The following is a 13442-nucleotide window of genomic DNA, read 5'->3' as shown; positions in this document are numbered from 1 at the left end:
ATCTGTTCTCACCTGCAATAAATTAGAGGCAAAAACATAAACAAAAATATCGATGAAAAGGTTTCTTCAGCCGTCATCTGTACTTCTTTGAAGGTGTCTGACGTTTCGCTTCTTACCCAAAAGGCTTCATCAGCGAAAAATTTTGCTGCTAGCTCTGGCCCTAGCAGAGGACCATTTCCTGAGGCCACACTGATTGCTTCTATTGTCCTGACTGATTATACGACTGGCCTGATTGCCCCATTTGCCTCATCGGCATAACGGAGCCTGTGTGGTAACGCTCTCAGCAGCGTGTTGTAAGGACGATCTGAATTAAACATCTCACCACCATGGCAATTTATTGAAGGGTTTCGCTGTTTTATGAAAATAGCTTATTTTACTCCACTACACAAAAATACAAACACACTCCGGGACTGTTGTAATTGATAATACTGGAAACAGATTATTAACATGACCTTTTCTGAGGTGCTTATGCAAACCAAGTTTACACAATCCATTGCCACAGTCTTACGAGGTAAAGGTGTGAACAACAACAACAGACGTGGCATTTAGAACTGCACAGACAATTGTGGTGCAGAGATAATCAACCCGCGTCCGAACTTAATCGGGCTTATGCTCGAGGAGGTCTTGTTTGATAAGCGCTTAAAGAGCTTTCACGGGCCGACATCCCAGCATGTGATGGCCATAAAAGACCAGAAAAACTGCAAGACGGTAACATGAAACAATGAACAAAAGCACAGCACTAATACAGCAGAAAAGTAATCCCCTCACCCCCATTTTTCAACACAGAATAAAACATTTTATTGACCCCAATAATGGGGAAATGTCTTAGAGTAGCATAAACAAGTGACTCTGACAAAAAGAACAAGATAATGGATACAAAAAGAGTTTCCTCTGCAGGGTGTCCGGAATCTCCCTTAGCGATGGCATTAGAAGGTCAGTCCTCCGCGGTTGCGACTCCCCCTCTGCATTGAGACGAGGCGGTTCGGGGATGATTCCTGGACGCTTCTCTGGTGTTCCAGTCATATCCCACAGCGAGGAGGTCACGGATATGACTCTGGACACCACGGCGAAGCCGCCTCCTGGTTGCCTTGGGAACGCCTCACAATCCATCCCCCGGAAGACCTGAATGAAGTGGCGAAGGTAGGGTCCAAATGAGACCTGTTGAGCACAAAAGCGAGTCCAAGTCATTGTTTGATACTTCTCTGATGACTGCGATCACTGTGGGGCCCATATGGACTGGTCGATGATCACCTGACTAGGTAGATCCCCTGCTAACCTTTACAAGTATCTGCTGAGGGCAGGCGGATTGTTTGCAGTCAGCCCTCTGCGTTCGCATCAGGGCTCTCAACCAAATCTTACGCTAAAGGGGAGGGATTATTATCACGAGTAACCTGCATTTTCTTCCATCGTTTTGTCCCCCATTTTGGATTACGGTAAGGGACTCAAGTGGATTTCGCATTTACTTTTTATTGGTGTTCGACTTGCTTTGTCAGTTTGTATTTAGAGTTAGCATAGTCAAAACCAGAGATTCGTGGTTGGCTTTGAAGAGGTTGTAGTCATTTGGGTGGAGAGGACACGGAGGGAAACATGGCCGTGCAAAAGGAGGATGTTGAAAAGTTCCTCAGAGAAAACCCGACTTTTACAAAGGAGTACTTTACCAAGAAGATGACTCAAAGTGACATATCCAAGGTCTCGGTACTTCCGGAAAAACAGGTGGACTTCAACCAATTTCAGGAACTCAGCCAGGTAGTTTTACGAATTTAACTGGAAAAACATCCGAACCCAAATCGGGAAGATTACGATGCCTTTGTTCCCCAGGTGGAGGAAAGTCGGATCATGTACGACCTGATCACAGACATGCAAGAGAACATCAACATGGAGAAAGTGGTCTTCAAGATCCTCAAGAGAATCAGTGCGTTGATCCACGCCGACCGCTGCAGCCTGTTCATGTACAGGCAGAGGAACGGAATCGGTGAGTTGGCCACCAGACTCTTTGGTGTCAACACAGAGTCTGAGCTGGACGAGTGCATCGTGCCACCTGATTCCGAGATCGTCTACCCACTGGACTTGGGGATCGTTGGTCACGTAGCCCAAACCAAGAAGACGGTCAACGTGAAGGATGTTAAAGAGGTAAGAGGACCATTCGCTACCAAGTGCGACCAACAGGTGGCAGCAAACTAGCACGAAACCTCTATTCTGTTTATTTACTTGAAATCAAGCTAAATCAGAGAACAAAATCTGAACTTACCCGGGTATTTGTTTGTTTTGAAGATATATAAAGAATGCTTGCACTTGCATTAAAATATTACAGCCCTACTAGCACACACTCAGTTTGCGCATCGAGAACATAAAATCAATGGAGAAGCATGCAAAGTAGACATTTGCTACATTGTTTTTTTTCTTTTTCAAATGCAAAGAACCAAGTTAAGATGCTACATAGTCATCATCATTTTGAGCCCCCCGTTCACACTCTTTCAGCCAAGCCGAACCAGTTACCCGGTGAATGCAGTCATGCTGCTATATTTGACCAAGTGAAGGTTTAATCCACTTGTTAAACATAATCCATTTATTTGCAGCTCTGTTCGAGTGGATTACTCTGCCCAGTGTATTTAGTCAGCAGGAATGGACAACAGATCTAGTTTTGTGTCTCTTTATTTGTAATATTTTACGTTTACTGTATTAAGTGGTCCTCCTCAAATCCATCTCGCTAAGAAAATGGTTTGCTAGCAAAATGTGCTTCTCCCCGCTAGTATGTTCGAGCTTTTTGTTGTGAAATGTGACAGACTGGGTAAAACTGACACTGCTATGCAAAGGTAATATTCAAATTTGTCTGTGTTTTAGAACCAGTACTTCAGTCCATTTGTGGATGAGCTGACTGATTACAAAACCAGGAACCTTCTCGCTACGCCTATCCTAAACGGCAAAGACCTAGTGGCGGTGATCATAGCCCTCAACAAGACCACCGGGCCTCATTTCACCAATGAGGATGAAGATGTGAGACCCATTCCCCTTGACTTTTTTTGTAACTGTAGAACTTTTGTAATCATGCCTGTGTGTTCTTTTGCAGCTTTTTTTCAAGTATATGAAAATTGCCTCTTTGAACTTGAAGATTTACCACCTGAGCTACCTCCACAACTGTGAGACGCGTAAAGGACAGGTGAAGCAAAAGACATTGATGGAAGTAGTCACCTGACTTTGTATTATAAAGCCCATTAGGATCATTTGATACTGCAAAAGCTGACATTCACACACTGCACAGTTTTGATCAGCACATTCACAAGGTTAATAATTAACAATATGAGTGATACTGATAATTTAATGATGGCATACAATATTATAATTGAAGGACAGTGTATAATAAATGTTGACTGTTCACTGTTTATTATTTCAAAAAATCACAGTTCATTTCAATATTATGCAAAAAAAGGTTTGATAACACCATCGTAATGTTAATGTAATTGTAAATGAACGCTAATTAGGTTAGATGTGGTGCGCCTTCCCTTCCGTAGGCCGCCATTTTTGTCGCCGTCTTTCTACTACAAATTTGAGGACCGCATTTACGGCAAAACTTAGTACTTATATGACTCTGAAGGTTTTATTTTCTCTCAAAAACTATTAGTATCTATTTTTAGATAAGATTTTGTGTGTATAACTTCTGAAAAATGGCACCGTCGTGTGCGTGATTAGGGGTTTGCCTGTTGCATTCTGTTAGTTCGCCGTTAGATGACACTAACGTCTACACGTTGCACCTTCAACGTCTGTTTCTTTCATATAGCTGATGATTAAATGAACACAATGTTGTGGTAAATGATTCTAATCAATTCTACGCTGTAGAATTGTTTTGAATCTATTTTAAAAACTTAGTGGTCGTTTTCCAGCTGCTGTTATGGTCAGCCAACAAAGTGTTCGAAGAGTTGACCGACATCGAGCGACAGTTCCACAAGGCCTTGTACACGGTTCGAGCCTACCTCAACTGTGACCGCTACTCTGTCGGCTTACTTGACATGACCAAGGAAAAGGCGAGTTTTCTTTATTTTCCTCTGCCATATTTTTCTTAGCCTAACATAATTATTTTTCTCTGTTTCAGGAGTTCTTTGACGTATGGCCAGTGTTAATGGGAGAGCAGCCTCCTTACTCTGGACCTCTAACTCCTGATGGAAGGGTACACACTTTGTTGTATTTTCCAGAATGCCAAAATTCGACAAGCTAAATAATATTTGTCTTTGTTTTCAAGGAAATACATTTCTACAAAGTAATTGATTACATACTACATGGGAAGGAAGAAATCAAAGTAATGCCGTAAGTAAAGCCTTTTTTTTACTTTGGACTTCGAACTTGATAGATAACATAAGACAATAATAAAATAATAATAATAATAATACAAATAGTCCCTCAAAAATTGGCCCTTATTTTGCAATAAATACTTGATCTGTGATTAATTTATGCCTGGTTGTCCTTGTCCATATTTGTCATTGGTTAACTCACTCACTGGCAGACGTGCAAAAAGGTGTTTTTGTCATTGTCACTCGATTTCCAGGACCCACAGAATATTGAATTTTTGGACTACATAAACATTCAATGCAGTGTAAGACACCTTATATTTTCTTCTTCATCAGAAAAAAATAGTTCATTCCTAAATTATATGGTTATGGAGTTATATGAACTTGAAATGAGGGCGTAGTCCAAAATACAATGCACCATCTTGGTTTATATAGCGATTGAACAACAGCTGAATCGCTAACATGGAAAAAAGGGAAATGCTGCCTCCTTGTGGAAGGGAAAAAACCATTGCCAGAGGACATGGCCAGCACTTTATCGGCACCCAAACAAGAAAAAAAATAACCCGGACAAATTCAGGAATGGCGCTCTTTGTCTTATGTTCAATTCCCGGTTACATTTGTGAATGGCAGTGAATGAGTTAAAAAATGGATCAAACTGGAAATAACACTGTCCTCCTCCGGTTGGTTTCGAGGCCATTGGAATTCCATTGAAAAGGGCGCTGCAACTTATTTTACAATAAATACTTGATCTGGGATTAATTTATGCCTGGTTGTCCTTGAAAATGCATATGATGTACAGTATTGTTTGTGAGTAACTTCTTCATATATCATCTAGTAATCCACCTGCAGACCACTGGGCCTTGAGCAGCGGCTTGCCTACTTATGTTGCTGAAAGTGGCTTTGTGAGTTCCATTTGAGGTCTTGACAGCAATATGGGCTTCAGTCTGTGTTTTGACGAGCAATCTATTTATTGCTTTTGTCCTCCTTAGATTTGCAATATTATGAATGCGGGTGCGGACGAAACGTTTCATTTCCAGGTAAGAGAGGCACAGTCGTGAAGGAGAAGAGTGTCAATGTGCTGCTCAATGAACATGGGATGTGTTATTGTTTGTATGATTTAGACTGAGGCGCTGGACAGCAGCGGATGGACCATAAAGAATGTTCTCTCCCTCCCGATCGTCAACAAAAAGGAAGAGATCGTCGGTGTGGCGACATTTTACAACAGAAAAGACGGAAAGCCTTTTGACGAACATGATGAGCAGCTCATGGAAGTATGATATTTCCAGATCTCCAATTCATATTCCGCAGAATTTTCTGTACTGGTCCTGATGTTCTGGTGTCGCCTGTTTCCAAGGCTTTGACGCAGTTCCTGGGCTGGTCAGCTTTGAACACGGACACGTACGACAGACTGAACAAGTTGGAGAATCGCAAAGACATTGCCCAGGACATGGTGCTCTACCACGTGAAATGCCGTGATGATGAAATTCAAAATATCCTGGTCAGTAATGGACTCTTGTTGAAAATGTTTCATGTTGAAAGATTCTTCAGTTCTCCATTTTGAGATTGGAGTCCCACTATTAAAACTCATTCACTGCCAGCCCATAGTAAAACATTTTGACTTCTATCCCCACCAATGGTAGTCAACAAGTGAACAAACACACTGTATACTAAAACGGCACAAAATCTCATTACGGGCCACAATTCCGGTAGGAATGAGACAATCTTTAGGGGGTGGGAAGTCAGGAAATTATAAATGGACGATTTGTAATATGGCAAACCTCCTCTGTTTCAAGGTCAAGGTTCAAATCCAGGGATTAGCTTTATGGTGAAAGGTTTGTTTTCTTAAATTAATGTTAGCAGTACAAACATTAAATTAAATTGAACACCAGCTTGAATTGAACTCATTCACTACCAGAGGATATGCAAAAATATCTACACTCCAGTGCCAGGGTTTTTGTCATTTTCACTCAAATTGCAGGATCCGCAGAATACTGAGTTTTAGGACGACATAAACATTCACTGCCATGTCAGAAACCTGAGGAATTAACTATTTATTTCTAATGAATTCAGTTCATTAGAAATAAATTATATGGACCTGGATTTATCTAAGCTTCAAATAGGGCTGTACAAAAGGAAAATGCTGCCCCCTTGTGGGATGGAAAAACATTGCCAGAGGTCTGACCTAAACTTGAAACACACACCCCTCCTACCCCGCAAGAAAAAACAAAACCCGAACAAATTAAGGAATTGCGTTCCACGTCATGCTTTTCAATTCCTGAATAAAATCGGGAATGGCAGTAAGTGAGTTAAGGTGTTTCCATCCAATCCCAGAACACACGAGAGCTGTATGACTGCGAACCATGGGAGTGTGAAGAGGAGGAGCTTCAAAATATCTTGGTAAAATGGCAAACAGCGGAATGTCGAAGGGGTTGAATGCAGTGTGTCAAAGATTTTTTTATTTTATAGAAAAAAGACTTGCCTCCTCTGATCAAGAAATTTGAGATCTACGAATTCCGCTTTTCGGATTTCAACTGCACGGAGATGGAACTGGTTAAGTGCGGGATCCAGATGTACTACGAAGTGGGCGTCGTCAAAAAGTTTCAAATCCCACAAGAGGTGATCGTACATACCCGAATTTTGTCTCATTAAACATTTTTTGGGGTTCTTTCTGAGCATCGCGGTTCTATCGGCTCTCCTCAGACGCTGGTTCGTTTCATGTACTCTGTCAGTAAAGGCTACAGGAGAATCACTTATCACAACTGGCGCCACGGATTCAATGTGGGGCAGACCATGTTCACGCTTTTGACGGTATTTATCTACATGTCAAATCATCCTAAAAAAACCACATTTTTTTCATTTCATTATTCATTATAATTTGCGTCTTTGTGCCAGACGGGAATGCTGAAGCGGTACTATACCGACCTGGAGGTCATGGCCATGATCACAGCAGGCTTCCTTCATGACATTGACCACAGAGGGACCAATAATTTGTACCAGGTCAAGTAAGTGTTGCTGGCTGAATTTGCTACCTGACTTTGGACTAATTGATCATCTGTCAATTAAAAAAAGCGCTGTATGTGGCTCGAAAATGTTTGTGAAAATGACGGTTAATGGAAGGCCAACCGCTAATCATGCCGTTGGTTGGTATTGCTCAAACTCAATTGAGATTAGCATATACTGTATTGGATTGGATTAGCCTGTATTAATCTTTCAGTGGAGACATTTACATTTCACAACTGCAAAATTATGAAAGGAAAGGAAGCAGTAGACAAACAAAATACAGCTGCTGTAAAGGTATCCACTCTCGCAGCGCCATCTTGCAGTCAAAACAACAACAAAAAACTAATCTTAAGCACTTTCTGCACCCTCTTTGTTGTATGAAGCAGTTCTAGATGAAATTGGATCAAAGCACTTAACATAATAGTCAACAAAGCACTTCACATAATAATAATAATCATAATAATAAATATTTCATTTCTAAGCGCCTTTCAAAACTCTCAATCACAGGATAAAGTTTTTCTGTGGGTGAGCAGCGGCAGCCACATGCGGCAGCGTTCACTCAACCCTGAAGTAACTCAAATAGATAGATAGCTAATTGATAGCTAATAAATAGGTAATAGACAAACAGCTTACAGCCAGCCAGCTAGACTGCTAATAGCTAGCCAGCTAGCTAATGGATAGCTAATAGCCAGATAGCCAACAGCTAGCCAGCTAACAGCCGGCTAGCTAATGGATAGCAAATACAACATCATTTGAAACAGTTGTATTAGCTATCCATTAGCCCCTCGGGCTGTCACAGATAGTCAACACAACAGGAACATAAAAACATGGACAGTTGTGCAATCTAAATGACTTTCTCCATGCACTCTATCATGTTCGAGTACACTACAAACACTTTATTATATAAGCAGTTCTACATGAAAGAGGAAATGATCAAAACGTCCTTTTCACCAATGAATCAGGGACGTCATGGTGGAATGTGCATGTCTACTACAAGCTAAATGTTGAAAACGAAAACGAAGCTGTAGCATCCATTGACGAAAAAAGATTGTCTTACATCTCCTGTCCCACGTAAATCCACTTTATTTCCAAGCCACGACAGTTCCACATCCACATCGGCGCTGACGCTCCTTTCTTCTCAATTGGATGTAACAAAAATAATGCATGATGACAATGTTTGAAGGAATCCTTCTTATTTTCATGTCAAACAGATCAGGAAACCCTCTAGCCAAGCTGCACGGATCTTCCATCTTGGAACGGCACCATCTAGAATTTGGGAAATTTCTCTTGTCCGATGAGGTAAGAATGGACAGCGAAAAGTAGTTTTATTCCAAAAACATGAAAAAAAGATGGTGCAATCTTCCAGTAGTGACTTTATGCGGAACTGATGTGAAATGCTGATGAGTACATTGCAGAAAAGCATGGGGCAAAAACATATTGGATTGGATTAGCCCTTATTAGTCAGGCAGTGTATATATTTACATTTCACACCAGCAAAGTTATGGAAGGAAGAGGAAAGGAAAGGAAGAAGTAGAAAAACTAAATAGATGAGCTGCTGGAAAGGCAGCTACTCTCGTAACAAAATAACAAATGTGACACAACACAGAAGATACAGACAGTCATTCAATCCCAAGCACTTTTCTGCACTCTCTTTGTTGTATAAAGCAGTTCTAGATGAAAGAGGAGATGATCAGTGTCCATTTTACCAGTGGATCAGAGACTCCGAGGTGAAATGTGCATGTCTGCTACAAGCTAAATTTTGAAATCAAACACAAAACTATAGCATCCATTGACAAAAACAAATTATCTCATATCTCCTTCCCCACGTACTGTAAATCCGCTTCAATTCCAAGGAGCGACAGTTCCACGTACACATTGCCTCTCTGCGCTGGTGCTCCTTTCTACTCATCGCGGGCTCTTCAAGCCATGCATCCATCCAGCCGCACCGACCATTCCGCTGAACAAAGCGAGGCTGTGAAAATGCTGCCTATTACAGGCCTGATATGGCCTGAACCAGAAAACACAACAATATACTGTACATTGCTTGCTTTCTTCCCTCACTTGTAGTCACTGAACATCTACCAGAACCTGAACAGGCGACAGATGGACCACGTCATACACCTCACTGACATCGCCATCATCGCCACCGACCTGGCTCTGTATTTCAAGTGAGCTGACGTTATGCTTACTCCCTTCTCATGCTACATGTTGGACCACCGCTTAGAATAGGCGGGAATAAATGTGAATCCCTTCTCCCCACACGCCAGGAAGAGAACCATGTTCCAGAAGATTGTGGACCTTTCGCACACGTATGAGGATGAAAAGAAGTGGGTTGATTTCATGTCTTTAGAAACAACCAGGAAAGAGATCGTCATGTGAGTGGATTTTATGCACAAACCCACACCACCCCAAAAAATAGTACTGCTAATTGTCATGAGCCTCCACACAAATGTTTTGTGACTGCAGGGCCATGATGATGACCGCTTGCGACTTGTCGGCCATCACCAAGCCTTGGGAAGTGCAAAGCAAGGTGCAATTCTACAAAAACGTATTTTCCGATGTTTAAGACGCACCTAAAAGCCTTGATTTTCTTCACAAGATGATCCTGCGCCTTATACGCCGATGCGCTTTATGTGTGAAATAATATTGAGCCACCCTTTGTAATTCAGGGGGCATAAAACTTTTGTTTAGAAATGACGCTTTTATCATGAATGTTGAAAATAGTTCTTTCTGATACCCGTAATAATAATAATACATTTCATTTATAAGCGCCTTTCAAAACTCTCAAGGTCACTTTACAGTCACAGGATCAGTTTTTCTGCGGGTGAGCAGCGGCAGCCACACGCGCCAGCGTTCACTCAACCCGGATGTAACTCAAATAGATAGAAAGCTAGCTGATAAAGTCATTATTAATGAAGCAGGAATCAAGTAAAAACAAAAAGATTATTTAATTTGGGCACGGCACAAATTGTGACTGTCCACCCCGAGGGGCAGGCAGGGGAAAAAGCCAAGAGGAAAAAAGAGAGATGGGGCGTGTTGGGAGAGCTTTTATAAAGACGGACAGGATGTGAAATCATGTAAAGACGGGTAGGATGTGACATGACAGGAAATCCAATAAAAACAAAATGATGCGAAAGGAAATAGAAAATATGTTTAAAATGTGTTTGTATAGCGAATTGCCTTTACACTAGCTAGCTAGCTAACGGATAGCTAATAGAAAGCCAGCAAGACAGTTAAATAGCCATATAGCTAATAGATAGCCAACTACATAGCTAGCTAGCTAGCCAGATAGCCAATAGATAGCAAATGGATAGTCAATAGATAGCTAGCTAGCGCGATAGCAAATAGATAGCAGATGGAAATAAGGAGATAAGATGAAGGAATATATACTGTACATTTACTCTTTTGATACAGCGTCCTCACTCAAATCATATCTATTGGCTATTAGCTAGCTGGCTGGCTATCTGTTGTCTATCTATGAGCTAGATAGTTTTTTATTTATTTGAGTTATTCCAGGTTGAGTGAACGTTGGCGCATGTGGCTGCCGCTGCTCACCCACAGAAAAACTGATCCAGTGACTAAAGTGACCTTGAGAATTTTGAAAGGCGCTTACAAATGAAATGTATTATTATTATTATTTCTTATTATAGAAGAAGTTGTGTGTAACCTCAGCCTCTACTGTAGCGCCTTATAATGTGGTGTGCCTTATATTTGGAAAACATGTATATATTTATATATTATGTTTAAACTTTTTTCATTCATTGAAGGTGCACCTTATACACCGGAAAAGGTTTGAAAAGACACCATTCATTAGAAGTGCGCCTTATACACCAGAAAATTCTGTACCCTCGCTGGATTCATTGTGTATTTGCGTCGTATAGGTTGCTCTGTCTGTGGCGGCGGAGTTTTGGGAGCAAGGCGATCTGGAGAGGACAGTGCTGGAGCAACAACCCATTGTAAGTCATTGTTAATAATTTTGACAATGAGTAAGGATTCTCAATAAGTATCCTGTGTTGCGTTTGTTTGCATTTATAGTTCTCGCAATTTTACAACACATCCCTAATCTGCTCAACAGAAAAAAATCGATTATAACAATTTGTTCTCTGGTGGCAATCAAGAATTTCCAGTTTTACATTATGCCATGTTCATCAAAATCAAATATATTTGTCCTTTGCCAAGTACAATACTAAAACAAAGTGGTACATATACATTATTTACTCATTCACGAATTTATTCGGGAATTGAACATATAACCGAGAGCGCCATTCCTGAATTTGTTCTGGTTTTGTTTTTTTTTTTTTTCATGCTTGGGTGCCGATAAAGCACTGGCCATGGCCTCTGGCAATGTTTTTTTCTTTTACACAGGGGGGCAGAATTTCCTTTTTTCCAGCTTCAGCTGTTGTTAAAGCACTATATAAACTAATATGTATGTATCGCATTAGATTTTGGACAGCCGCCCTCATTTCAAGCTCATATAACTCCAGACCCATATAATTTAGGAATTAACTCTTTTTTTTATGAAATAAGAGCGTTTTAGGTTTCTTATGCTGCATTCAATGTTTATGTAGACCTAAAACTAAATATTCCGTCCAAGGCTAGATCTCCTAGATGAAGATGACAGTTTAACAAGAAGTGTCTGTTGACCTCAGATTGACCCCTGTGCTTTAATTGTGTATTCGAGTCACACATGTTGACGAAGCATATAACAGCATGAGACCTTTAAATATGATAACTTCTTATTCTGTCTAATCTCTATCACAAAGGAAAATAATGGCCGACTTGCTGTTTAATTTGAAACACCGCTTCTTGAGACTTTTTCAGACATTCTGTTTTGACTGATTCCAAATTATTGGCACTGGATTGGACACATTGTGTGAATGAGTTAATGGTGGACAAAACAATAGTCAAACGTGTTCCCATTTCTAATTCTGTGTACTTTTGCCCCCGCTAGCCCATGATGGACAGGAATAAAGCAGCAGAGCTCCCCAAACTCCAATGCGGTTTCATCGACTTTGTCTGCACGTTTGTCTACAAGGTGAAGCTTCATTTCGAAAAACCACTTGTCTCAATCAAACCATATACTGTAACAAGAGTTGTATTGTATGGATGAATTGTATTACCATCCGCCGCCACCTCCACAGGAGTTCTCCCGCTTCCACCCCCAAATCCAACCCATGCTTGACGGAATCCTGAACAACAGGAAGGAGTGGAACACCAAAAAGGAAGAGTACGAGGCAAAACTTAAAACCACCGAGGACGACAAGGCAGCGAAGCAGGCAGCCGCAGCCAGGAAAGGTTGATGAAACACAAGATGATGAATCTTAAATTGTCATATTTATATGATTGAAAGCTCAGCATGATTCCGTTTAATTTTTTTGCCTTTGACCATCAGCAGATAACGCCGGCGGCGGAGGCTCCAAAACCTGCTCGGTTTGCTGAAACACTCACGGTAGAATTTGAGGACCACTGTAGTTTCCACCAAGGAAATGGGGAGTGTCACGGAGATGGATGTGCAATAGAATTTCTGCAGGGCAATTGGTGCTTTTCAGGAAAGAGCAGAAAGAATCGGAAGCAAGAGAAGCATCTTTTAGTCCCTGTCGAATACTTACATAACTGGACTGGTAAGTGTGCATGTACTGTATATATGCCATGTGAGTATATATATTGCATAATTTTGGGTCGCTAGTCAACTCTAACATACTGTAAATACACCCTTGTTGCAAAAAAAAAAAAAACATATTACTGTGTTGTTTACTCAAGACAGTTCCCTTTGACAAATACCAACACATTAACAATATACGGGTGCGTTTCAATACACTGAAACACTGTGGAAAATAACTTGTCTCAGGTTTTTGATTAAAATAGTTTTTTTCATTGACTACTAATAACTACTACTCATTGACTACTACTTGACTCAACGCTGCATGCTCCATTTGTGACACAAAGATCCAAATAAAGAAAATATATTTTTAGGGTGTTGCACAACATAATAAGAATAGAGTCGTGAGTGATCTGATCGCTGCATAATGACAATTTAGTGAGGAGTGCTTATGTCCACACTGCACTTTCTCCCACTGGCGGTTGACCCCAATCCTGGGATTATTGCTGCTAAACAACAGCAGGATTACAACCGACCTTGAAATCAATAACAGACGGTCACAC

The 13442-nt window shown here is 40.9% G+C and overlaps 1 protein-coding gene and 1 long non-coding RNA gene across 5 annotated transcripts; one reads left to right on the top strand and one right to left on the bottom strand.

The window, feature by feature from the left end:
* Positions 1-220: 220 nt before the first annotated feature.
* Positions 221-13341, top strand: pde6b (phosphodiesterase 6B, cGMP-specific, rod, beta). 4 transcript variants are annotated; one of them, XM_089019717.1, is made up of 23 exons: positions 221-1140; positions 1819-2130; positions 2842-2994; positions 3068-3157; positions 3879-4019; positions 4088-4162; positions 4235-4299; positions 5116-5182; positions 5270-5317; positions 5402-5551; positions 5635-5778; positions 6612-6677; positions 6747-6896; positions 6981-7088; positions 7173-7282; positions 8492-8579; positions 9348-9448; positions 9548-9655; positions 9747-9810; positions 11162-11236; positions 12232-12315; positions 12422-12575; positions 12673-13341. In XM_089019717.1, the coding sequence occupies exons 2-23, from the start codon at positions 1837-1839 to the stop codon at positions 12717-12719; spliced, it is 2382 nt and encodes a 793-aa protein (XP_088875843.1). In that variant the 5' UTR covers positions 221-1140; positions 1819-1836; the 3' UTR covers positions 12720-13341. The 4 variants fall into 4 exon arrangements, with proteins under 4 accessions (XP_088875843.1, XP_088875841.1, XP_088875842.1 ...); XM_089019715.1 differs by having other exon boundaries at positions 1134-1746; XM_089019716.1 differs by lacking the exon at positions 221-1140 and adding an exon at positions 1152-1746 and having other exon boundaries at positions 12676-13341.
* On the bottom strand, positions 1803-2490 carry LOC148884559 (uncharacterized). Its single transcript, XR_016118188.1, has 3 exons — positions 2249-2490; positions 2039-2066; positions 1803-1941 (listed from the first exon to the last, which is right to left on the bottom strand). It is a non-coding gene; the product is annotated as an uncharacterized LOC148884559 (long non-coding RNA).
* Positions 13342-13442: the final 101 nt, after the last annotated feature.

Source organism: Hippocampus bargibanti, linkage group LG18 (genome assembly GCF_051943395.1).
Source record: "Hippocampus bargibanti isolate YZ-2025 linkage group LG18, ASM5194339v1, whole genome shotgun sequence".
Lineage (NCBI taxonomy): Eukaryota > Metazoa > Chordata > Actinopteri > Syngnathiformes > Syngnathidae > Hippocampus > Hippocampus bargibanti.
This window is presented reverse-complemented; position numbering and strand designations above follow the sequence as displayed.

What these genes read in the sequence shown, in the direction of transcription:
- pde6b (XM_089019715.1), top strand. Translation starts at nt 1,588, where the DNA reads ATGGCCGTGCAAAAGGAGGATGTTGAAAAGTTCCTCAGAGAAAACCCG. An exon ending in GTGAGACGCGTAAAGGACAG is followed by an intron (nt 3,158 to 3,878) that starts GTGAAGCAAAAG and finishes GTCGTTTTCCAG; the next exon opens with CTGCTGTTATGGTCAGCCAA. An exon ending in AATAATTTGTACCAGGTCAA is followed by an intron (nt 7,283 to 8,491) that starts GTAAGTGTTGCT and finishes CATGTCAAACAG; the next exon opens with ATCAGGAAACCCTCTAGCCA.